This window comes from Alternaria hordeiaustralica (assembly GCF_023758085.1).
Source record: "Alternaria hordeiaustralica strain BMP 2776 chromosome Unknown scaffold_4, whole genome shotgun sequence".
In the NCBI taxonomy this organism is placed as follows: Eukaryota; Fungi; Ascomycota; class Dothideomycetes; order Pleosporales; family Pleosporaceae; genus Alternaria; species Alternaria hordeiaustralica.
Window position 1 is genome coordinate 1121893 of NW_026056776.1, and position 23605 is coordinate 1145497.

Sequence of the window (23605 nt, forward strand, 5' to 3'; positions counted from 1 at the left end):
TCGTGTGAAGGAAAGACAGCTTGTATCATCTATTGTATGAGTCTCACCGCTATCACGAGTGCGGGTGAAGAATACTGTAACCGTTACAAGCTGCATTCATTGACTGACTCCTTCACAGGCCCAGCAGGTTGAAAATGTCTTGTGACCAGCGCGCAAAAGGACACACCCACAGTGACCGACTTGATTGACGGGTCCACAACTTCAAGCATCCAGCATGTCGAACATGTATGGCAACTCGACACTTCATCAGAGGCTTTCCTCCTCAAAAGCCATCTCTGACGCCCCTACTACCCATATATCCCTTCTCTACAAACGAGAAACAATAATTGTACAAACACAAAATGAACAGTAGCAATTTCATCATCCTCCTAACGGCCACCTTTCCCGCCCTCGCCATATCTTCCTTCCTCTTCTCTTTAGCGACATACTTCCGGGCCCCTGAAGCACATCCGGAGACTCAAGATCGAGTCGACAACCTCGAAGATCTTGAGGATATTGTACCAGCGCTCACAGAAGAAATCAGGGCTTTGAGAAGAATGGTTGATCGGGAAAGGCAGAGAACGAGAAGGCTGGAAAACGAAGTAAGAGATATGGGAAGGCGACAGCGGAGAGGCGAAGAAACAGCAGATGATGATGGTGATGAGGCAGAAATGGAAGACGATGGAGACGGAGAGATACAAAAGCACTATGAGGGAGAAATACCTGTACGAAAGCCGTTCGATGTCGACGAGTTTCTGGAAGAGCAGCGGGCCAGGGAGCTGGCTTGTCGTATGATACAGAGGTCGATGATAAACAGGACTCGTTGTTCCGGTGGATATCCCACCGACGGCATTTCCGATGAGCCGTACCATAATTCAAAGGTGTGCGGCATACGGGGCGGAGAAGTCACTGAACTGGACGATGAGGAAGCACTGGAAGCAGCTGCGGCCAGTGCTTTACCACCCAGCCCTGAAGAAGGTTCAACATCATCGAGAGATGAACCGCGCATACTTACACAAGCCGTACGCGCCGGTGGAAACGTAGAGACTCGCGCTAGAATGCTAGTAGAGGAAGACATACCTACGCTCCTGACGAATGACGACAGCCATACTCCCACAACGAATGGACATTCTCAAATACCTCGTCTTGATACCACCAACTACGACATCTTTACCATCACATCCTCCCCCATACGTCGGAGATTGAATAACCTCTACCCCTCCCCACGCGGCCCCCGTCCCACAAGGATAGTCATTCGAAACGATCCTGGAGGCTTGTGGCGCCGGACTACCTTAACCAATGTTCTGACTGATATAACGCCACAACTAGGACTGAGAACCATGCGCACTATCATCGAGGAATACGAAAGATCGTTCTTGGATAATGCTTCGAGGCGTGATGCAATGACGAATGGACATATTGGGCATGCCGCACCCCGTGACGGTTGGTATGATACCGAGCCGACTCGTTTGACCACCAACATGCCCAGTGGAGAAAGACATGCTCATCAGCCCAACGGCTACACTAACGGCTATACTCGTACTCCCTCGACCAATGGCAACATCCAGTACCCTTCCTTCCCAAACGGTCATGTAAACAACCACCTTCCCTCCAATGACAATCGTTTCTATGGCTACATCTACGAATCTACAAATGACGGCTCTCACGAAGAGGACTACGCCGACGCACGAGAAATTGTTCGGCCACTCCTCGTTGTACTGTACGGCTTGAGACCTTCCATCGGCTCTAGGGTCATCAGGGATATCATCGTTAGATACACCATAGCGATGGGTTTGGGTTACACTGACCCGAACAATCACCGTCGTACGTTGTTGACTACGGCGGCTGTTCACCTTGAGGGTGTAAACGGGTTTGTCGATCACGAAGGCGTTGAAGATCTGAGTGAAGATGTGTGGATCCGTGAGCCTGATAGCGAGTATCGAACTGGTGATAGTCGCGGAAGCGGAAGAAGCACCAACGACAACAGAAACGGGACTGCAAACACCTTCCATATCAACGCCGGAATCGTAACGCCAAACGACACCAGTGCCAATGGCGATCCCCTGACAAATGGTCGATCCCACACCTCTAACGCATACATTCAAACCCCATCCCCAGAGCGGCTTACCGGAGACCCAGAAGACATCCGACCGCGTCCCCGCCTCTCCACCCCCGAACTCAACGAAGCGATTGGAGACTGGGGCTCCGTCTCATACACGCTCGACGGCCCTATTCTACGCCTCCGCGCGATCCGCGCCGAAGGTGGAATAGACCAGGAGCTCCATCTCCGTCCGCACCAGGCAACGGAGGCTAGGACAAATGGGTACGCAACAGCAACCCAAATCATTCCCCCAAGTATCTATCTTGGAAATGACACGAGAAGTTCATCAGAGTCTTCAACGCGCTCTTCTCGGAGCGCATCCTTAAGCGGAACCACACTCGTCAACTCCGCCGTCGGAAGTACAAACGGCGACACTGTTCCCACTTCCAACCCGCCTACGAACGGTGAGCTATCAGAGAGCGTGGAGCTCCACCGTAACGGCGCTTATGAAACCCCTACTGCAACGCTTAGGCGGCGTCGCGATGCGAGGGATATGAGGAGAGCCGCTAGGGAGAATTTGCTAGTGGAGAGGGGGGGTATGGAAGAGGAAAGCGCAGAGAGTAGGGAAGGAGGTAGTGAAGGCATGATGGACGCGGAGATCGCGGAAGTGGAGGAAATGTGGCGGGAGATTCGTAGACAGAGGGGGACTATGGAGGAGGAGATGATGAGGCATGTTGCGGCGAGGGAGCGTGCGGCGCAGGCGAGGCAGACGAATGGTGTGGAAACGAATGGTGTGGTAACGAATGGGGCGGGAACGAATGGGGCGGGGAGTGAAGGGGGTGATGAGGCTTCCGAAGGCTCTGGGTCTGAGGCGAGATAAAGGAGTCTTGATAGCGAGTAAGCGTGGGAGCAACATCCTGCACTATTGTACGCTTAACGTTTCAGAAGACATTGATGAAGTCGCATGTTTCTGCATTTTGTAAGATGTAACCAACTATTCTGCGCTCGATAAATCCATATACAGTCTATGACATCTTTAACAAAGCTCGGATATCGTGGGACATTAGCACTTCGCCGAACGTTCTTGATAAATCATGCTGGTGGCTATTCCTCGTACTTTCCCATACTCTTGTAATCGTAAAAGAACTGTAAAACCTGAGACAAGCTATCTGCTGATAATATTGATCGTGCGCCGAGAGGTTGCTGAGACGTTCTTAGCCGCTCCGTCGTCGAGGGACCACGGGTCGACGTCGGGTGTAGAACTCGATAGTAGCCTGTAGATCAATGTGTGAAGTCAGTAAACGTCTCACAACAGTCTGTACACGGATATTACTGACGGTGCCTTGCTGAACGCCTTCCTGGAAAGCGGTCTCAACATCAGGGTCCAGATGAGCTTGCGACACGAGAGACACGGCAAACGCTTTGGCCATCATCATAGACATGCGAGGTGTATCGCTTGTCCCCTGCTTCAACTGGAACGAATCCACCAACGATGAGACTAGTCCTTGAATGTGTGCAAGGCTGACGCCGACGCGGTGCATCTTGAAAGCCCGGCAGACCACAGCCATAGCTCGTGCGGTGCGGATGTTGATGATTGTGTTCCTGTCGCGCAAGAGCGAGGAGACGTACTGTGTCTTTCGGCCGGATTGTATATCCCGCAAGTTGAGGATATCATCGCAAGCTTGGTTGTGGCGTGACAAAACAGTGAGGTCGGAAAGGGGGAAGTGTGAGAGTACCGCTGCAGCTGGGACGGAAGCCCAAACCATTCGTTCTGAGAAGTGTTAGCAAAGGGATAGTATGTACGGCGTATTGGTGCTTCACCTGCGTGGCCCTTGTATCTTGCCCACCATGCTTGGCCTTCCGCTTTTAACATCCGCATCACGTCAGCAGCTGGCAGAGTTTTGTGCGGTTCTGTGAGCAATGTATGGTCGAGCGCAACTACAGAAAACCACCATTATTAGCATGGGACCAGCGTGATACATGATGTGGGACTTCAACGTACTGACGGCGATCCTGGGCTCATGCATCGTAGAAGCTTTGACGAGAGCTTGCAAGAGACTCGTCGACACTGAGACAAAAGCCGATGCGCCGCCACTCATGGACAGATGGAGGTTCGTCAAAAGCATGAGAGCTTGTTGACCTTGTCCGTCTGGGGAGAAAGGCGGCGGAAACTCGCCCCTCCAAATCGAGAAGGCTTGACTTACGAAGCCCGTCTCGTCGTCGAACATCGTCCGGCTGTTTGCATCCCAAACGCGAAATCCAATCATATTCCTGCCAGGGGGAGCCCGTAAGGTTGACTGCGTAGGTGTGATGGGTGGTGTATGATAGCCATCAACGTCTGACCATGTTTCCTCATCGTCTTGCTCAGCCAGTGTCATCCCGCCGAGCTGTAGGACCTGCAATGGTAGTGCTTCCGGAGCCGGCATCTGAAGGGCGCGTTCTCTCTCCTTTTCCCTCTTTAGCGCACGTCTGACTAGGGATTTATAATGCTTCCTCGTCTTGGGAGACTTTGCAGTTCTCGCCAAGCCAGACTCGATTCTCACCTCGTGTATGCGCCGTGATAAGTCAATGCCAGACTCCAAAGCGGTATCTTCGATGATCGCGTGTATCTCGTCGTACTTGTGTTCTGGGTCGTGGAATGGGACTCTCATTACTCGATCGAACTCGGGGTATGCGCGACCGCCATACAGAATAAGGTGGCTTTCGAATTGATAGCGAATGACATTGAGCCTGAGGTTGAGGCCGGTGACAGCATTGAAGACCTTCGGAAGGGTTGCCACGTTTGTGTCCTCGTACCATCGATAAAGGATGGTCAGTAGCTCTCGTTCGTCTTCATGCCAGTGATGAGGAGGATCTCGTTCCAGCCTTCGAAGTGCTGCCAGCGAAGTGAAGTCGCTGGGCTCAGAGGCTTGTTGTACAATGCCATTGGTAAGGCGAAGGGCTGGCATACCGAAGTCCAGAGTCCTTCGTACCTGTGGCGTGGGTGCGGTATCACAGACGTTGAAGTGATGGCTCGCCCTTTCAGAACTGCGAAGTATAGCAGGAAGGTTCCTGTCTTCGTCCGATGGGCAAGGTGTCGACAGTGGAAGTGTAGCCTGAGAGTCGAACGAGGAAGAACGCTCCTTAGTCGTACTTGAAGCGGAGGTACCGATTGTTGATGACACAACTGCATTGATGTCTTCTCCAGACTCGCTCTTGACATATGGCTCAAAGACATCCTCAATTGAAGGAAGCACCAAGTCTTGCTCGGTGTCATCGTAGCTTCTTGTTAAGGATGCTATGAAGTTGTCAGTGCCTGCTTCATAAAGAAAGAACAGAAAGATGTCTGGGAACCACTTACCTTGAATGTCGGCTTCGGTCACTTCATGCAATTGCTGCGGCATCTGCGACTGGTGCGGAGCTGGAGGTGTCGCTGCCGCCGCCGGTTCCCACAGCATCACGCCGGCATCCGCTGCTCTCCAAACGTGTCTCGTCATTGCGATGTAGTATTTATTTGCTGCTTCGGATGCAACAAATAGTAGATGAAACAGCGAAGGTTGCAGTCGGCTGGGATTGGAAGAGAGAAGACGTTATACGGTTTGAAGAGTTTGCAACCCACCAGGCATCCAGCTCGAGGCGCGTCGGACTCAAGTCGCGTCTACGCGCCATAAAGGCTTGTCGCTGCGCGTCCGACGTGTCATGAGCGCGGTTTCGCGTGGTGAGGTGAAAGAGGCGGCTCCGTGCGGCACTCTCCATGACAGTGAGCCAGGGCGCCTACATGTGTCAAGCGAAAAGCCAGACATACGAGATAGAATTGTTCCTGAGTGTTGATAGAGCCGATTCAGTATCATGGAGTAGGTGGGTAGAGCTCAGGTCGATGGAATAGCTGAGTGGAATTTGCTCGTTCTGCCACGGCATTAGCAGTGAGGCTTGCCGGTATGTCCTTCACCATATCTTGACTTGTCAGTTCAGCGTTAGAGATTATATGCGAGAATCAAACCTCTGTGAGTGTGCTCTGTTCAAGAATGTAGAAGAGAAAGACGGGTGAAGATCAACGCATGCCGTGTAGTAAGATGACGCCATCGATAGCTGAATCTCACCGCTCGCTTCGCCGTATTGTGACTTGACGAGCACGTTTGGAGGACCGGTATAGGTGAGAACGAGTAGAACAACGGGCCATTGCTTTGCAGCAGCAAAGATCCGCAAGTGGAAGCTGGACCAGTGAGCGTATGTATCTTCTGACTGTGCCCCACTTTTGCTCTTCGATGGCATCGCCGCGACAGCAGGTGATAGACAAGAAGCCTAAAGTGAAGATACCTATAATGATTCAATCAATTGAAAAGCAGATTCCTTCCCACGCTACGTTACATTCATTACTGGCGTCGAAGAGCTGATAGAAAAGGATAGAAAAGCAGAATGCAAAGCGCACAACTTTTGGTGCAACAGAAGACTTTGGACGTAAACCATCCCTCTCGAACAAGTGGTATGCGAAAGTGTCGTTCGCTGCGCCGGCGCTATGCTTTGACAGTCAAAGTACGGATTCAAGACAGATAGCCGAAAAGATTGGAGTTCCTGGTCCTGTTGCCGCATGATTCGTCCGACCATTCCAAAGAAGCGAATGCGTGAGATCGACTAGTCCGGTCCAGAAAAACCTGCAACGATACGGCGCAGTCTGCGTTCGCACAACTGACGAAGATGGGGTGGAAGTGACCAGGTGACGGGTTGTTGGGTTGTCGCATAAGCGCCCGTCAATGGTGCTGTGGCTGCTGCTCCACATGCATATGCGGTCCGTAGACCGCATACGGGATCCAAAACGTGATCGCGCCTGCATATAATGATTCCAGGGCTGCAACACGGTTCGATGGATAATTGCTTTTCTTCTTACGCCCGCCTCACGCAACGCAACCCAACAGATGTTGTTGCGGCTTTATTACGCATAGCTTCGCTTCCTTTTCTGGTGGTTTCTTCGGCCGCTCATTTGTGGCCATGCTGCTCGGTGCAGATCTTCCTTACGACCCACTTTTCCCAGAACTTGCGCTGCTGATTGGTGACCATGATTCCGTCGTCGTCTCCTAAGACGTCGACGCCATCCATGTGTCCGTTGCAGTTGCACCATGGAATCGAGGCTGGGGTATCGGGCATAGGCGGGAAGGAAAGGGTGCCTAGAGAGGTCAGTATATGTCCCACATGCACTTCGTACAGCCAGAACTTACCACCCTGTTCAGGCTCGTCGGTCTCTGCGTCAGATTCTGTGTCAGCTATTGAACTGCCATCAGCGTCATTCCCGCTAGATGGATCTTCGTGTTCGTGTTCGTAATCGTAATCGCTTTCGTCGCTACTGTCGCTTCCAAGAGGATCGTCTTCTGGTACTTCGGCTCCCATAACGAACTGCTCGTCGAAGTGCCTAAAGATTGACGTACAAAGTCAGTAAATATCTCACAACCGTTGGTACACGGATGCTACTTGCTTCTCATATCCAATCCGCCTGAGAGAAATCCAGTCAAGCCGTGAGAGCTCATCGCGTAGACAGGGAAGCACGTCTTTCCACATGCTGCCCTCTTTCAAAAGTACATCACGGAGACGCAAACCACGCAGAGTATCTCTATGTCGTCGGGCAATGCCCAGAATTTCATCTGCGTTGAGACGCCAGGCTTGAATTCCAAAAGCTACAAAGACGGGGATATCAGGTTAGTGTATGTCTAATGATGCAGAGACACAAAACGTACCCTGCAGCTTTTCCCACTTCACGTTGTGGAAAAGCTCTTCTAGCCGCAATGTGAGTGGTCGGTATGAAGGAAAGCCAATATGCACAGCTTCAATATTCTTAGCCGCAGTAAACAATGCCTTGGACAGGGAGGTGAGATGTCGCATCCGAACGTCTAGGTCCGTGCTGTCATCGAAATGTAGCTCTAGACAGGTCAGGCGTTCGGCAAGGATTCCCAGGGTTGATGGCGGATTGCTAGCGGCACCTAGTACGCTCTGCGGGCTTAGCATGGGGGATGAGAATCGCGAACATGGCGATTCGGACTCAAGGAGGGCCTGAAGACCGAGGTCGAAGTTAGTAAATGTCTACTATGAATCCGTACACGGATGTGACTTGCCTGACCGATTGTTTTCGCGCTATGCAAGCATGCCGGTGGCCATGTCGGTACTAGACCGTTCAACTCGTTGTGACCCCGCATATACGTGATTAACACGGCATCTTCCTGGTCCTGCAGGCGTAGGATCTGGATATGCTGGAGTGAAGTGAATCGCTGGAGCGCAAAATGCAGGATATGTGCATCTTTCCTGCTGTTCAGAAGGCTGGTCTGCTCATTCACCTTTTTCTGGAATTTTTCGATATCAGGGAAGCTGAAACTCTCGGGCCGTGTGTGGAGGAGCTCCTGTATGCGCTCTCGTCCTTGATCGTAGAAATATGGCACCATGTAACTGAACTTCTTCACACGGCCGGCAATGTGAGGCTGGCCAGCTATTCTCTCTAATCTTTCGAGTCCCTTTCGCGAGAAGCGTGTCGTAACGCGCGAGAACTGATGGATGACACCCTGCAGAGGCTCAGTACATGTCTCACGTGCATTTCGTACAGCCGTACTCACCAAATTGCTGAATCTTCTGCACGTCAATCTACAAAGGCGAGGATACGAAGTCAGTGTGTGTCTCACATGCATTGCGTACGGCTATACCACTTACCTAAAGCTCGCAATCGTCTCGGCATCGTCGGGCTCAGGTGGGAGGGGCAGCTTGAAAGATTCCTGCGACAGGTATGCGCGGCGCTCCAGACTTATTGGTTTTTCTGGTTCGCTCGCAACATATTCGAGGATGATGCGAAGAAGCTCGTCGGCGAGATCGAGGATACCCATTTTAAGTGGTCACATTCATGACGGCCGCTCCGAAGAAGCTCTGCTCAGGAAGCTTCCCAGCGCGATTTAGGAGCGCACCGCACAGCGGATATACTCTCAATGCAGGGCAGCAGCGTTCGGGCCGGATCGGGAGGAGTGAATGGCAGGTGGTAGTGAGCGTAGCGACAGCGGGACAGTCGAGTCAACTGACAACGTGGTGTTATCCGACAGCCGGCACCGATCTATGGGATAGCAAGCGAAGGACAGCCAGAGGGGCGTGGTCGGAGAAAGAAATGCATGACCTCTCTGCCAGCAGTCAGCTAAGCGTAGAGTTGCGAAGACGACCTGGGACTGGACACGCCGCCTGCAACTTGCAGCGTGCACCCCGGTACGCCCTCGCCCAAACTGCGATGCATTAAACTGCAACGGGCATAACGTCTCACATGATCACTAGCGTCTGCATTTACATAAGCAGGACGGTAAACATGCATGGCTCCTCCCGCGAAGAAGAGTCGAATGGCCGCTGTGGACTACTGCACAAATTCGCTAGGGCTGGCTGTTACGCCTGCGCTGATTCGAGGCCCAAAGGCCTGCTCCCCACAGCCCACTACACGAATTTCCATCCATGGATGGTCTCGATGCGTTGCCAACGAAGCATGCATCTGGAGGTCGGCTGATTGGCGTCACAAGCGCTTCAGATGCGTCATCCGGCCGATTCCACTGCCGTGTACTTGGGATGGCGCAAACGCCATTGAAGCGATGGGCATCTCATGACGACACGGAGCTTTAGGAGCCTCATAGTGGGCTGAAACGGGTGTCTGTATGTCTCGCGATGTGCGTACGCTGTTGCAGTGCGTCATCTGTCCTGCTCGGCAGGAGATGATAGCATGCAAGTTCCATTACAGCACACGAAGTACGGCGTGCAATATGTAAATAGTATACAAGCATCTGTGTAGGCGCAAGCGACCCGAATTCGATCATCGCACAAATTCGGGACGGAGAGGACATGGCCGCAATCCCGCTCGTACATGCGCCGATGACGATGCATGCGTGGAACTGCCGGTCAGATCGACGTGTTGCTTCACAAGCCTATACTCGCCCTGGTAACGTCATGCGGACCTGCGCGGTCGTGTAGCTATGGCGCACGCAGCTGTCGTAGATCGTCGCACAGGAAATGACACTAGATGACCTCCTGCCTCGTCGACTTGTCGACCTCTCGTACCGACGAAAACTCTACTCACATATCGCCTGGGCCGGTTCCAGCACGGCAAACACTCAAAGACGTGTCTCGCCATCAACCCGCCCGGCCACGCCTATCGGGTCACGCTTTCGCTCTGGATTGAACACGTTCGCTTCGTTTTCGACGAATCTCAGTGCTGCTTAGCTTGCTCTGGAAGGTTTCATCGATGCTGTCTTCTTCGCTGGCATCGAGAACAGCGACCTCAAAAACTTCAAGGGGGTCCCATCCCTGCTCGCTGCGCTTGTTGTTCACTGCAGCACCTCCGCTCCTTGTTTCGAGCGACAGCACCAAGGCAGAGATGTCTTTGTCAGTGATGGTTGGGCCGAAAGGATCCCAAATCTCAACATATTTGATAGTGAGCCCGAAGGGATAGCTGACGTGGACGGCATGTCCGTCCGGGCCGGGTTCTTGGATCTCTTCAACACGGATGCGCTCGTCATCTGGGGGCCCAAAATAGAGGAGAGAGGAGAGAAAGTCGTGTGCTGATTGCTGGCGCTCTTTCCAACTTTCGAGATGCTCTGCAAACTTCTTGTTCACTAGTAGAGCGTCGCCGGTGATTCCGACTGTAAGTACGCTGGGCTTCGCATCAGAAGTGGATGGCTGTCTCCTTCCGAGCATAAAGGCAAACATGGTCAGCAGTAGCTTGTGGCCAATATGAAGGTGATCGAAAGTCCCTCCGACGGCAACAGAGAGGTGGTTGATAGCTTTGTCTGTCTCAACGGCAGACGACACTGGTTCTGGTGCCTCTACACTGACAATGCCACCTCGAACTTTGGACACGGGCATCTGGGCTTTCGATAGGGAGAGAAAGCTCTTCAGTACGCGCTCCCCTTCTTCGCTTTCGACCGAGTAGACGGTATCCCATGATCGCGAACTCCGTGCTAGCGTATGGATGTCTGTTGCTGGCCCTTGGAGTTCCTGCTCTGGGGTGGAATCTGGTAGGGGCTTCGTCAGTTGGCCGTCCCTGGGATATGCGACTAGAACAATGCGAGCATCAACGCCCTCTGAGTCTTCCGTATCGATAGCTTCCCTGCTCGCAGTGATGCAGATGAGTTTGTAGAGATCGGCTACTAGCTGCTGGGTGGTTGCGTAGTGTAGGCCCCGGGGCTCATCAAGATGGCCGTACAGATGAGGGCATGGCAATGCAATTTCTAGAAGAATAGATTCATGGGATTTGCGTGGAGATCTGGCCAGCTCTTTCAAGACGGTAAACAAGGGCGAGTTGTAGGCGGCCTTGAGTGCTGCATAGGAGGGTGGTGAGGGCGCAGGCGGCAGCAGCAGCAGGGCACGGCGGACTGGTTTGTGGGCTGGCGGCATGTTGCGGGTGTCAATGAACCTCGAACCTGAAGTGGCAGACGGTGGTATTGAAGATCATGAATCATAGCCATGGTGGAAGCGAGCCTGTGTCACATGGAGGTAACCCGAAGCAGCGTGAAGGGAGGGCGGAGGGGTGGTGGGGAACTTTTGCCGAGAAACAGCCGCGGGCGCCCAGCAAGTCGAGGCCAACCGCAGCGGAGCTCTTGACGATTGACTACGCGCCGCAACAGTCCCGAGTCTCTCTTTCCTCCGCCCGAGCCAGCATACTCTGTAGAGCAATTGCAGGCGCCATGCCTTTCGGAAACCACCACCAGAATGCGCACAACGACCCGGCGCAGGGCATCTTTGCAGCGGCGTCGGCGCTGGGGAGTATGTAGATGCAGGCCTTGGGCACCGCCGTGAACGTGGGCTGATGTGTATCTCGCAATTGTAGGCATAGGAGCGCCTGGAGGCAATCTGCGAGGGGCCACGCAGGGCACCACGCGCGCCGGCACCGACGCCTTCCTGCCCCAGAGCAGCGCGAACCAGCCGGCCCAGGGCGACGCCTACCTGCCCTCGACCGCACCGCCCCAGGCCAACTCGACCTTCGACGCCCCGCGACGGCGCACCAACGAGGAGCTGCACATATCCTCTGGCGGCGGTCAGGTGCCCTCATCGGCGTCGGCGCAGCCCCAGCAGCAGCACCTGTACAGCTCGCCCGACAATTACCGCTCGGCGCCCAACATCAACATCGACCATGGAACCCCTCAGAACTCGCAGTATGGCTCCCCGGCAGTCCCCGGCGCCCTCCAGCCCGCGCAGCAGCCACAACAACAGCCGCCGGGGCCGCAGCAGCAACAGCGACCCGCGCCCGCCAACGCCTACACGGCGCCCGTCGTGCCTACCCAGACGCAGATAGCCAGCAACGCCCAGCAGTACACGCTGCCCACGCGCTCCAACACCATCAGCCAGCCCCAGCATTCCCCTCACTCGGCCCATTCCTACTCGCGCTCGAGCCCAGCTGGCCTGGGCCCCGACCAGAAATACGTCCCCTTCTCCAACACCCCCGACCAGAAACAGTACCAAGCCGGCACGCCCGCCCAGAAGTACTACCCCACGACTCCCTCGGGCGCCGCATCGCAGTCGCCCCTGGGCCTCGCCGACATCAGGCCGCGCGCAAATTCGACCATGGACCACGAGGGCATGGGACACGGCAACACCATGGTCAGCGACGGCAACAAGGTGCCCTCCAACAGCAACTACCTCGCCCCGTGGAGCATCTACGCCTACGACTGGTGCAAATGGAACGTCCCGGGCGGCAACAGCGCCGGCAAGATGGCCGTCGGCAGCTATCTCGAGGACAACCACAACTTCATCCGCATTCTCGACACGCAAATAGCGCCCCAAGACACCTCCGCCCCCGGCGCGACACCCTACGGCCTCGAGTACAACGCAATCGCCGAAGCCACATGTTCCTTCCCCGTCACGCGCATACTATGGGAGCCGCCGTCGTCGCAGAAGCAGTCGACCGACCTCCTCGCAACGTCTGGCGACCATCTGCGCTTGTGGTCGCTGCCCCAGGCCTCCGGAAACAACATGAGCAACACCATCACGCGCTCGTCCTCCGTAAACACGCGAGAGCCCCAGCTCCCCAAGCTCACGCCGCTCGCGCTCCTCTCCAACTCCAAGACCCCTGAACACACCGCGCCGCTGACCTCCCTCGACTGGAATACCATGTCGCCCAAGCTCATCATCACCTCCAGCATAGACACGACCTGCACCATCTGGGACATACCCTCGCTTACCGCCAAGACCCAATTGATTGCCCACGACAAGGAGGTCTTCGACGTACGCTTCTGCGCCGGAAGTGTCGATGTGTTTGTCAGTTGTGGAGCCGACGGCAGTGTCCGCATGTTCGATCTCCGCAGTTTAGAGCACAGCACCATCATCTACGAGCCCTCAGACAAGGGCGGCGACAAAGACAAGGGTCAGTTTTTGTATTTACGTTCGGCGCCAATTGCTAACAAGACCCAGGCTCGCCAACAGGCCGCATGTCGCCCACCAAAGCCCAGCAGACCATGTCGTATGCGCCCCCGCTCCTCCGTCTCGCCGCATCACCCCACGACTCCCACCTCCTCGCTACCTTCGCCGCCGACTCAAACCTCATCCGCATCCTCGATGTTCGACAACCAGGCCAGGCCCTACTCGAACTGCGCGGCCACTCTGCGTCCGTCAACAGCATAGAGTGGAACCCATCGCGGAGAGGCATGCTCGCCTCTGGTGGAGACGACTCCCTCGTCCTCATCTGGGACCTGCTACACGCAAACAACGGCGCGACAATCAGCGGGGAACACGCTTCAACACAGCCACCCGTTGTACAGCCCGCGACCACACATCCCGCCAACGGAGCCGCAGGCGCGCAGAATGTGCCCGTGGGCCAGAAGGGACCCTATGCCAGCTGGCGGTGCGACTACGAAGTCGGCAACATTAGCTGGGCACCTCAGAGCGCTCTGACAGGGCAAGGCGGCGAGTGGGTCGGTGTTGCTGGTGGACGTGGTGTTTGGGGCGTCAAGTTATGATGAGTCTCGATTCCGTGTTGATAACCTCAGTTCAGACTGCGTACGACCGCCATGTTTTGCCTTGGAATGCCAACTGTATAAATGACGCATTGTTTCCGATTAGGGCAACGGGCGGGATTGATAAAAGTGTACAGCTCTTGTTATCTTGCTCTCTGAGCACAATAGTTTGGTGGTGGGGGCGTTAGTGGTGGGTTTTGCATGCATATAAGATACCTGGAAGTGAAAGACTTGTCTTTTCTACATGACGATTCTGGATGCGATGATGTTTCCCGTTGCTTATTTTCCTATTCCGTCTTGTTGTCTTGTTCAATCTTTTTCTTGGGCAATGTTGGCCTATCGTATGACCACTTCCACAACAACCTCATTACTCCATCCAGCCTTTGAATCAGTTTCCTTCCACGCCCGCACCGTATCAATCTCAAGCACGTTCTCGCATTCCTTGCTGACACTGACGCAATGTGCTGGAACAGGGCGGCCGAACAACACGGCAAAGAAGTCTTTTTCGATGGAGCGCTTTGGCAGGTCCGAGACATACAGTGCTGTGACATGTCAGTACATATCAAAACACAACACCAAGGGAAGCAACACGGGGGATACGAAAGAGAAAAAAGACATACCAAATCTCCCCAAAACCTTACAACTCGTCCAAACCCTCAGTCGCCCCGAACTGCGATCCACATACGCATCCGCACTAACAATCGCCGCCGCCCCCGTCATCTTCCCCACAATCCCCAAGTTCGCAACACAAACTTTGCGCGGTCCCTTAGCCTCACTGCCCTCCCCCCTCTGCAGTTCAAACTCCAACAACGGGAACGCAGATAGAATCTCCCAGCCACGAACCGGAAGTTCGATATGCACAAACGCGTCGTTAGTTGCTACGCTCGTCGGAGCCGTGACTTGGCTGTCTGTGTGCGAGCGGATGATGTAGGTTCCTTTTTCTGCGCCAGGGAAGGCGTCGAGGGCGATGAGTTCGGAGATGGGTTTGGGGGTGCAGTTGAAGACGCCGAGGATGGAGACGCCGGTGTGGGCCATGCCGACGTAGGTGGTTACTTTGAGGAGGACGGTGTCGTCGTATGCGTTGTAGGCTTGTGTTGTTTTGCCTACGGTGTGGGGACGCAAGATAACGGTGTCACCTCGCGGTGTCTTGCCTGTCATTTGGTTGATGAGGTCGATGTCGTGCTGCCCGGGGACGTCGGTGATGTAGATGGGGCCGCCGGAGACGCAGCGTGCGGCGGCGTGGAAGGCAGCGTAGTCGTGGCTCGTTTGGAACATGTCCCAGTCGGGGAGTATGTTGAGGTATTGCGTTATGATGGAGTTGTGGGCGTTGCAGAAGATATGCCAGGGGTGGCTGGCGGGTACTTCGGGGAAGAAGTCATCCGAGTTACGCAGCAGCATGCGTGGTTTGTTCGAGGGTAGTTGCGAGTGGAAGATCAGGGGCGGGGCTTGTGACATGCAGGATATGGCGCGCGCGGAGAAGGAACGCAGCTGTGCGATGGACCAGGCGTCTTGGTAGGATTTGATTAGCTTGCGGCGGTCGTCGGAGTCGTGGAGCTCGTCGAGGAAGAATTGGGCGTCGGTCTTTACGGAGTCGATGCCACAGGACGAGAGGAACTCGTAGAAGTCTTTGTAGAAGCGGGAGACGTCTTCTTCGGCTACGACGGTGATCTTGCCGCCGGATACGCCGTCTTTGAGTTGGACAAGACTAGTTTTGTAGTCTTTTGCTATCTTGCCTTCGGGTGCAATGCCACCCCAGTAGCCAAATATGGCATGCCATACGGCAATGTGTCGGATATGGCTGTACTTTTCTCGTATGTCGCTGACTGTGGCTTTCAGACCACGAGGGAAGCCTTTCTTGGTTGCTTCGAACTCTGTCATGGCGTTGTCAAATTGATCGCCGCCTTCTGTGTTGAGTGACTGCCAGTTGTCGTCGATGATCAAGTTGCTGATATTGATCTCGTTCTTGCGTAGTGACTCCAGTGCCTCGAAGATTTTGTCTTCATTGAGCTTCTGGCCTAGGCCGTTCCAGGTGCAGTACGTCAAGCCATCATACCAGTTCTCCAGCCACTGCGGTTTGAAGTCGTCAATCAAGGCCTTCTCTTCTTGGCTGACCAGCCCTGCCGATAAATGGTATGCCATTACGAGTTTACGAGCATAGTACATTGAAGCTGCCACTGCGTCGTCTAGCTTCATGCCCACTGCGGCAACGATACGCACAGTGCCATCTTTTTCGCTATCGTTCCTGGCGTTCATGACGACTCTGCCGTCGCCGTCATGATTGAGAGTTGTCAATACTTCATCCAACCCACTCACGGCGAGCAGTGCCAGATGGGTGCCATCGTGACGCTCGAATGCGGCCAACATGGCATCTTTGTCAGGCTGGAAACGGTCTTTGCCTTGTCTCGGAGCAAGCCATGGAGCCCACAGTCGTACTTCAGCGAACCAGCGGGAGAGATTCGTTGGTTTACCAAGCTTTTCGCCTGACAGACCGGGCTGCCTGCCTGATGCTGCACTGATGGGGTAGGTGAGGTCCCACAGAACGGTGTTGGGCGTATCGCTTTGTTCTTTCGATATATTGAGGAATGGTGGTAGGCCCTCGAGATAGTAAGTCAAATCTTCTTTCAGCACATCTGGTGACTGGTAGATGAGGCGACCGTCTGAGGTTGAGAATTGTTCGTTGGCCCACTTCCACGGTTCGTTCTGGGCATGTTAGTGAGAGCCATTCGATCGACCATTTTACAAGATCAGTCCAGTCAGATTATTCTAGACCGGATATTCATGACTCACCTCTGAGGCTCTGAAAGTGATGGTGTACGATACCGAAGAGCCGTGCTTGGGTCGTCCGGCCAAGTCGATTGTATAGTACTGGCGTTGTACATTTGAGTGATTGGGCTTAACTACCGTCTATTTGCGATTAGCTTCTGACGAGCCTAGGTGGCACGTTGGTTTGCTCACAACGCATGCCTCGTCGTTTGGCTTTAAGCTAGTGCTTTTCCATAGATCAGGAGTATCAAAGTTGTGCCACAAAGCGACCTCCCATGCCTTCTCCGGCCCGGCTGAGCTCTCGATGACTACAGTAATCCTTACCTGAGTGTGTGATTAGATGAGACTCAGGTCGGGAGGCAGATTGAACACACAGATTCTCGATCGGAGGGAATGGTAGTCGTCTGGCCTAGCGGAGGATGGCAGCTGAGTGCGGCGTACATGGTATTGAATGCAGAAAGTCAGGATAAGCTATGGAGTTAAGTAGGATAATGATAGAAAGCACACAGAAAGACACGATGGACGAGACGGATGATGAGGAGAGTATTGAGTTTGCATTGACCAACAACTAAGGTATTCAGCAGCACAATGATGCATATGCAGGCACTAAGAGGCCGAGGAGGTGCAGGTGACGTGTGCGGAGGTCGGGGTAGCTGCGAGGTGCACTAGAGCTCCAGCCAATCGGGGTCATTGAATTCCCATCTTGGCATTTAGGAACATTTTGGCATGGGCCCAAGTTTTGATGCCGCTCAATGGGCAGCCATGTCAGCCTTACGACGTCTACCACGGCCCCGACCATTTGTATGTCGGCAATGCATACGACATCAGCATGTGCTTGCCCGTGGTGAGCGACCGGCAGCGAGATGGGCCGACGAGGAGCCCGACCCAGTAATACGCCAGGCGCAATGGGAGGAACACGCGGGACAAGTACGGGCGGGGATGCACCAGAGCATGTTGAGTGTACTTGAAGAGCGTGGATTTGTCAAGGATGTCGCTGGGTGAGCATGTCGCGAACAGCCTCCTTCAACGGTCGCTAATCAACATAGTGGACGCCAGACGCTCGACTGGCTGCTCACCGAAAAGCGCATCGGCGCATATGTCGGCGTAGACCCAACAGCCCCCTCTCTACATGTCGGCCACCTTCTCCCGCTTATGGCGCTGTACTGGATGTACCTCCATGGCTACTACACCGTCAGCTTGGTGAGCCACCCGCGACTCGATGCACACAACGCGAGTTAATCATGGCTAGTTAGGAGGAGGCACCGTCCAGATTGGCGACCCTTCTGGCAGAACAACGGCTCGGTCTCGGCAAGGCGAAGATGTGCAGTCCATGAATGTGGAGAGCATACAGCGCCAATTGGACAAGCTGTGGACGAATGTCAAGTGCCTGGGCATCAAGTACCAGTACTCCCCCCTAGTCAGCCGAAAGCAGGATATCCTCAACAACAGGAGATGGCTGTCCCAGTTGAGTGCAGTTGAGCTGATGAGGGATCTGGGGTCTGGTATGCGCCTGGGTGCCATGCTCAGTCGCGACTCGTAAGTCCGTCATGTCTTGAGTAGAGAATGCCTCTCACACGTTTAGGGTCAAGCTACGAATGGAAAGCGGCGAAGGCATGGCTATATCCGAGTTTAGCTACCCTCTCTTCCAAGCCTACGACTGGTGGAGCATGTACCGGAACCAGGGCGTTCAACTACAAATAGGTGGATCTGATCAGTACGGAAACATCATTGCCGGCATGGGCGCTGTCAGTCACATGCGCAAGATACATCGCATGGACAACGGAGCAGAGGGCGACGAAGACCCAAGCGTAGCAACTTACGGTCTCACCACACCACTGCTTACAACAGCGTCTGGCGAGAAGTTTGGCAAGAGCGCGGGTAATGCAGTCTGGCTTGACGGCCAGATGATGAGCTCGTTCGATCTATACCAAGTATGCATTCCGCAATCTTCTACGATGCTATCACTGACAAATTATTCAGTACTTCCTCCGTACCGCAGACGCCGACGTCGAACGCTACCTCAAGCTCTTCACCTTCCTCCCCCTTGACGAGATCGGCCTCCTAATGAACCGTCAAAACCAAGACCCATCCAAGCGCAACGCCCAACACATACTCGCCCGCGAAATCGTCGAGCTAGCACACGGTGCCGCAGACGCGAAGAAAGCCGAAGCCGCACACAAGGACGCGTTCGGCCAGGGAGCCCATACTTTCTCGCTATTCTCGCTGAGGAACGCGATTGCCAGGGACGAGGGCGACACCAACGAGCCAAAGGAACACATGAAGGAGGAAAAAGAGCTGTTCGAATACAAGAAAGCCTACGCCGCCTCCTCCACCGCACAGCCAACAACTACCACTCTACCCGAACGACCTCAGCACGACAAGTCAGATGTCGTTACACTCCCCCTCTCCATGCTCCAAGCCGGATCCTTTCCGCACGTCCTTCACGCCGCCGGTCTCGCGAGTTCGAAATCCGAAGCGAGCCGCTTGATCGCGAAGAAGGGCGCGTACGTCATCGTACCCAACTCTGGTCCGCCTGACAACCCGACCGCGTTGAAGTGGGCGACTATCGAACCGGGCAAGGAGTTCAATCCGTATCACTATCTCGTGGATTGGGAGGCGCTGGTGCTGAGGGCGGGAAAGAGTAAGATTCAAATTTGCAGGATTATTAAGGATGAAGTGGATGAGGAGAAGACGGAGGAGGGACAATGAATATACAAGTATATATCACGTTCGTTGCGGACGAGTTGCCTGTACGAATGCAATGTCATATGCTCCACTCTATACTATCGATCTATCCAAGTCTTCTGCTGTGTTGATGGGTATTCCATGTTGAGATATAGCAGTGATACCCAATAATCAGCCCCCTTCCGACTCTTCTATTCAATTCTTTTCAACTGATTGAATCGTCCTACCAGCGACCCTTCACGGCCCCAAACACCGACTAAACCTGCCCAGCCCCCTCCCACCATGCCTCGCATGCTGGAACCTCGTTCCGACACCGATCTTGCACGGCGCAAGCGGACTACCTTGTACCTCTGCATCAACCACCTCCTTGCCCATCCCCTTTTGTAGTCCGACGCCGCCACTTTCGTTTTCATTCTCACTCCCGTTCATAGTATACCGCAACGCTCGTCGTTCTTTAATCGGCGACGTACGCGTAGAATGGTAACGAGACGGACCACGCTCGATACAGACGTTGGGGCTAAGAGGGCTAAGTTGAATACCGCCCTCTTCGAGGATCGGGCGGTTTACTGCGGGTTGGTGAGGGCGGATGGTGACGGTCGTTGGAGAAGGCGTTTGTGTCTGGGTTGGAGTGTGTGGCTGATTACGAGGGCGCCGTGGAGGGAGAGCTTTGAAGAGGGGGGAGATGCGCAGGGTAGAGTCGGGTTCGAGAAATGGGTCTGGGATCGTGGTTGTGCTGATATGATGGGGTGACTGAGTGCTATCCTTGCTGAAGACGTCCTTCCCAGATGAAGAGCGCGGTAAGTGGCTAGTAGACTGGTAGTCGAGTACATCTTCTATACCGCATGTCTCTTGTTCGTGTAGAGATGTGCTTGCAAGCCAGTCGTTGATACGATCCCTAGGCGGACCAGTAAGACTGGCAGTGCGGTTTCGAGAGCCTGCGATGAAGTATCCAGAGTCGTCCGACCATGCCTCTGAACTCTGCTCGGACATGCGAGGACTGTTCGCCTGCGTCGCGTGTGATACCATCCTGAACGACGTTCTCGACATGCACGGGGACTCTGGACGTTGTAACGGAGAGATTGCGAGAGTAGCATGTTGCTCATTCCTACCATGCTCCACTGGTGGCGAGGCCTTTCTGGAGATGTTCGGTAGCTGGGGATATGAGATGCCTTGCTCAGGTTGAGGAGACTGGTGATCACGGCCGGCGTCTTCGAAGATCTGCCTCATCCGCGCGGCATGTCCAGCGCGGGCTGGTGACTGTACCAGTGTTGAGCCATTGTTCGCACGCCGGACCCGAATATTGGCTAGTCGAGAAGGCGAGGGTGGAACTGCACCTGGTCTCGAGAACGTGGATGTTGTCGCTGTCTGAGCAGGGTCGTGGTCAGTGAAGATGTCCGTGGATAGCTGGCTATATGCGCCATGTGATGGCCCGAGGGCTACACCTCCGTCTGGAGAAGCCTCAGTATGCGGCAGTAGATGCCCAGAGCTCTGGTCGGGTGTCACGGGTTTGCGGAATGTGCGACTGCATCCAATGGCGATGCCCTACGATGGAGTTCAGTAACTTGTAGGAACGATTCAGTCCTCCACCCTCGACGAACTTGCTGAGAGGCCATATTGATCGGCTGCGCGATTTCTCCATCTTCGTCCGTAGCCATCCGCGTCATCTCGGACATGCTGAGCTTAGCTGTTCGCGTGGGTACTCGACGTTGCACGAGCGATGACTCGAGGACGGGTTCAGTTGTCGTACATGACTTTGTGGCTGGGAGGTCAATAGGGAGGCTGCAGCAGTTGCACCAACGCTCCTACATATTGCAGCTATCCGTCGTGCCTGCCAATTGAGCCCGAGCAGTTACTTCCCCGCCATGTTTTGGTAGCACAGGCGCATACCAAGATTGCAGATACACTCTTCTCACGAGCAAGTCGCACATGTGTGGAGTGTAAACATTTTTCCGCAGGATTCAGTAGATTCAATAGTGTGGACATGAGTCTGGTGGTATAAGATCAATATATGACGTGTGCGGTACACGGGGATGCCCAGGTGGGGATCTTCGCTGATCTGGTAGCGACGACCGCAGCTTCCGTATGCACAGAGCACTTGCTCGGGTCGAGTCGACAGAGGCGTTGTCGGATGTTTCTTTTTTTGCCCATAATTTCCGCCACGCTGACATCACGTGGCAGACTGAGCCGGTGCCTGCCCAACGGCCACGTCCAAGGTTCTGCGCGAACTCTACCGGTGATTGCGCGAGATAGTGTCAGCCTTGGGATATTTCAGAGACATCACGTCAAGGTTTTGGCGCGGTAGGACGAGACGCGGGACGGTGCAATCGACGCACCAAGGCCGCTGGATCTCGCTTGTCGATCGCTATCTATGGGACGCCTCGAATTGATTACTCCCAGCTGTCCACCTTCGATCCCGCCATCACGGTCACCGTGGTTCGGCATCTAATATCAATCCCGTCTTCCACAGCCATTCGCTGAGCCTCGCAAAATCAACTTCGATCGCGACCCTGCGTCCAATCTCGCTGGCTCGGCCCTTTCCCCGATCACTAGGATCCCTAGTGACAGCGTTGGGACGTTTGACGTTGTTGCGCACACCGTCAACGGCGCCCTCAGGCAGAATGGTTCGCACTCCTGCAGGCACCCTTTGTGAGCGTCGCAGTAGGCTTATTGCCTGGCCCCAAAAAAGCGTCATGCATGCAGGAACAGCACGCGAGTGCTAAACTGGGCTGTCTTGGCCGGAACGACACTCGAGACCGAGTCGCGGGCCCGCATCGTCTACGCAAGGTGATGCTATGTAAAACACACCATGGCCGCAAGCATCTGAAGCATCCTACAACATTACCGGATCGCCCCAAGTGCTGACAACCACGAATAACCACGAATAGCTCCTCAGGCGCGCCTCGAGAAAACCTTACCCTCATCACAGTGAATGCAGCGGACGTTTTCGAAACGGCGCACGCTCTCGCACCAGCGCACGTTGGGCGCATCTTTGGGGCCCTCTCCTCACCTCGTGCTGAGGCGGGAGCGTGTGCGTTGCCCGCGACTGTCGCACCATGCTGATTTCGATAGACGGTGACCAGTACGAGGCCCCTGAGTCGCCCGCGCATGTCGTGGCGTCTTCGCTTCCTGCACTACACCTTCTAGTCCGTGCTTCTAACTCTGAACCATGCCAACCTTGCGTGTTCCACAATCTGCCCTGCCTGCCACTCCAAAGTTTCTGTATTTGCGTGACATGTCGTCGCTGTCTCTCGTGCCTTTTGCCTGTCCTCACTCTTTCCATTCCATCTCGGCCTGAAGCCATTCGCGAGCTCGAAGCTCTTGCGCCACCACCATTCTGTCGCATCCTAACTATTATACTTTCTTTTTACTACTTTCGACACCTCCGCGTAGCTTAGTCCCCGCATTTACCCTTTGTACATATTCCTTATACTTGGCTCAACGGCCTGTCACTCTATTCAACCGCCTTCGTTCATCGCGTGCTATCGATAACCGTTCTTCCGACAACGCTCGTCTGACTTGGCTGCGAACCTCTTACTGTAAGTACATGGATTTTCTATGAAACCCCATTGGGATCAGCGCCACGGTGCTGCAACAGAGAACGTTACACCTTCCCTTCTTCCTCGCCTCTGCGTCCGCTCTCGTCGTATTTGGCATGTTATTGCTGGGCTGCATAGGCTCTTGGGCTATAGTGGCTCGGTTATACTCTGCATCACGGTGTACTCTCCGTCCGCAGAGCCCTTGCTGTCCTTATTGAGTCCCTATCGAGCACCACCGATCATGCAAAGGACTCGTTCTGATCTGTGAGAGTAGGTTAGTCGATATCTGATACGGTGTATCAGTCACCTCCTGGTTCCTGAATCTCTGAAACCTCAGGCAACTGGCTGTCACTCACGCAAGGAATCGCTGCTTTCCGCGTGTACCGACACGTATCAAATCACCGCGTCTGTTCCTGGAGTCTACCCTACTCTCACCTCTTTGCCTGTAATTTGGAGAAGGTACCTGGACCAGCATTCGGGAGCTCGAGTACCCCGGGGCCTGCGTGTCATACATGTCCGCATTGGCCATCAGCTGTCTTGCAACAAGTGCGTATGCGTCAACAGTCGCACAACAGTACCCACATTCAACACTCTTACAACCCACACGTTGCCTGGAGCAGACTCGACGACTCTACCAGTCACGCGCACCGAGGGTGTGAACCTCGCGTCGCACA

At 54.4% G+C, this 23605-nt stretch overlaps 7 protein-coding genes across 7 annotated transcripts; 3 read left to right on the forward strand and 4 right to left on the reverse strand.

Annotated features, from left to right (window-relative positions):
- Positions 1-341: 341 nt before the first annotated feature.
- Positions 342-2900, forward strand: J4E84_003153 (uncharacterized protein; the record flags this gene model as incomplete). The annotated part of the gene is made up of 1 exon (XM_049385771.1): positions 342-2900. The coding sequence occupies one exon, from the start codon at positions 342-344 to the stop codon at positions 2898-2900; it is 2559 nt and encodes an 852-aa protein (XP_049246648.1).
- Positions 2901-3234: 334 nt separating this feature from the next.
- On the reverse strand, positions 3235-5403 carry J4E84_003154 (uncharacterized protein; the record flags this gene model as incomplete). Its single annotated transcript, XM_049385772.1, has 3 exons — positions 3235-3791; positions 4023-5297; positions 5361-5403. The coding sequence occupies 3 exons, from the start codon at positions 5401-5403 to the stop codon at positions 3235-3237; spliced, it is 1875 nt and encodes a 624-aa protein (XP_049246649.1).
- Positions 5404-6973: 1570 nt separating this feature from the next.
- J4E84_003155 (uncharacterized protein) lies at positions 6974-8856 on the reverse strand (the record flags this gene model as incomplete). The annotated part of the gene is made up of 7 exons (XM_049385773.1): positions 6974-7161; positions 7213-7403; positions 7467-7665; positions 7726-8038; positions 8101-8541; positions 8593-8620; positions 8687-8856. 7 exons carry the CDS (start codon positions 8854-8856, stop codon positions 6974-6976), a joined length of 1530 nt encoding a protein of 509 aa, XP_049246650.1.
- Positions 8857-10156: 1300 nt separating this feature from the next.
- On the reverse strand, positions 10157-11392 carry J4E84_003156 (uncharacterized protein; the record flags this gene model as incomplete). The annotated part of the gene is made up of 1 exon (XM_049385774.1): positions 10157-11392. One exon carries the CDS (start codon positions 11390-11392, stop codon positions 10157-10159), a length of 1236 nt encoding a protein of 411 aa, XP_049246651.1.
- A 290-nt stretch (positions 11393-11682) lies between these two features.
- Positions 11683-13950, forward strand: J4E84_003157 (uncharacterized protein; the record flags this gene model as incomplete). Its single annotated transcript, XM_049385775.1, has 3 exons — positions 11683-11761; positions 11826-13358; positions 13406-13950. The coding sequence occupies 3 exons, from the start codon at positions 11683-11685 to the stop codon at positions 13948-13950; spliced, it is 2157 nt and encodes a 718-aa protein (XP_049246652.1).
- A 333-nt stretch (positions 13951-14283) lies between these two features.
- Positions 14284-17153, reverse strand: J4E84_003158 (uncharacterized protein; the record flags this gene model as incomplete). The annotated part of the gene is made up of 5 exons (XM_049385776.1): positions 14284-14489; positions 14568-16647; positions 16735-16851; positions 16903-17034; positions 17085-17153. 5 exons carry the CDS (start codon positions 17151-17153, stop codon positions 14284-14286), a joined length of 2604 nt encoding a protein of 867 aa, XP_049246653.1.
- A 319-nt stretch (positions 17154-17472) lies between these two features.
- J4E84_003159 (uncharacterized protein) lies at positions 17473-19419 on the forward strand (the record flags this gene model as incomplete). The annotated part of the gene is made up of 5 exons (XM_049385777.1): positions 17473-17708; positions 17757-17910; positions 17960-18246; positions 18293-18641; positions 18691-19419. The coding sequence occupies 5 exons, from the start codon at positions 17473-17475 to the stop codon at positions 19417-19419; spliced, it is 1755 nt and encodes a 584-aa protein (XP_049246654.1).
- Positions 19420-23605: the final 4186 nt, after the last annotated feature.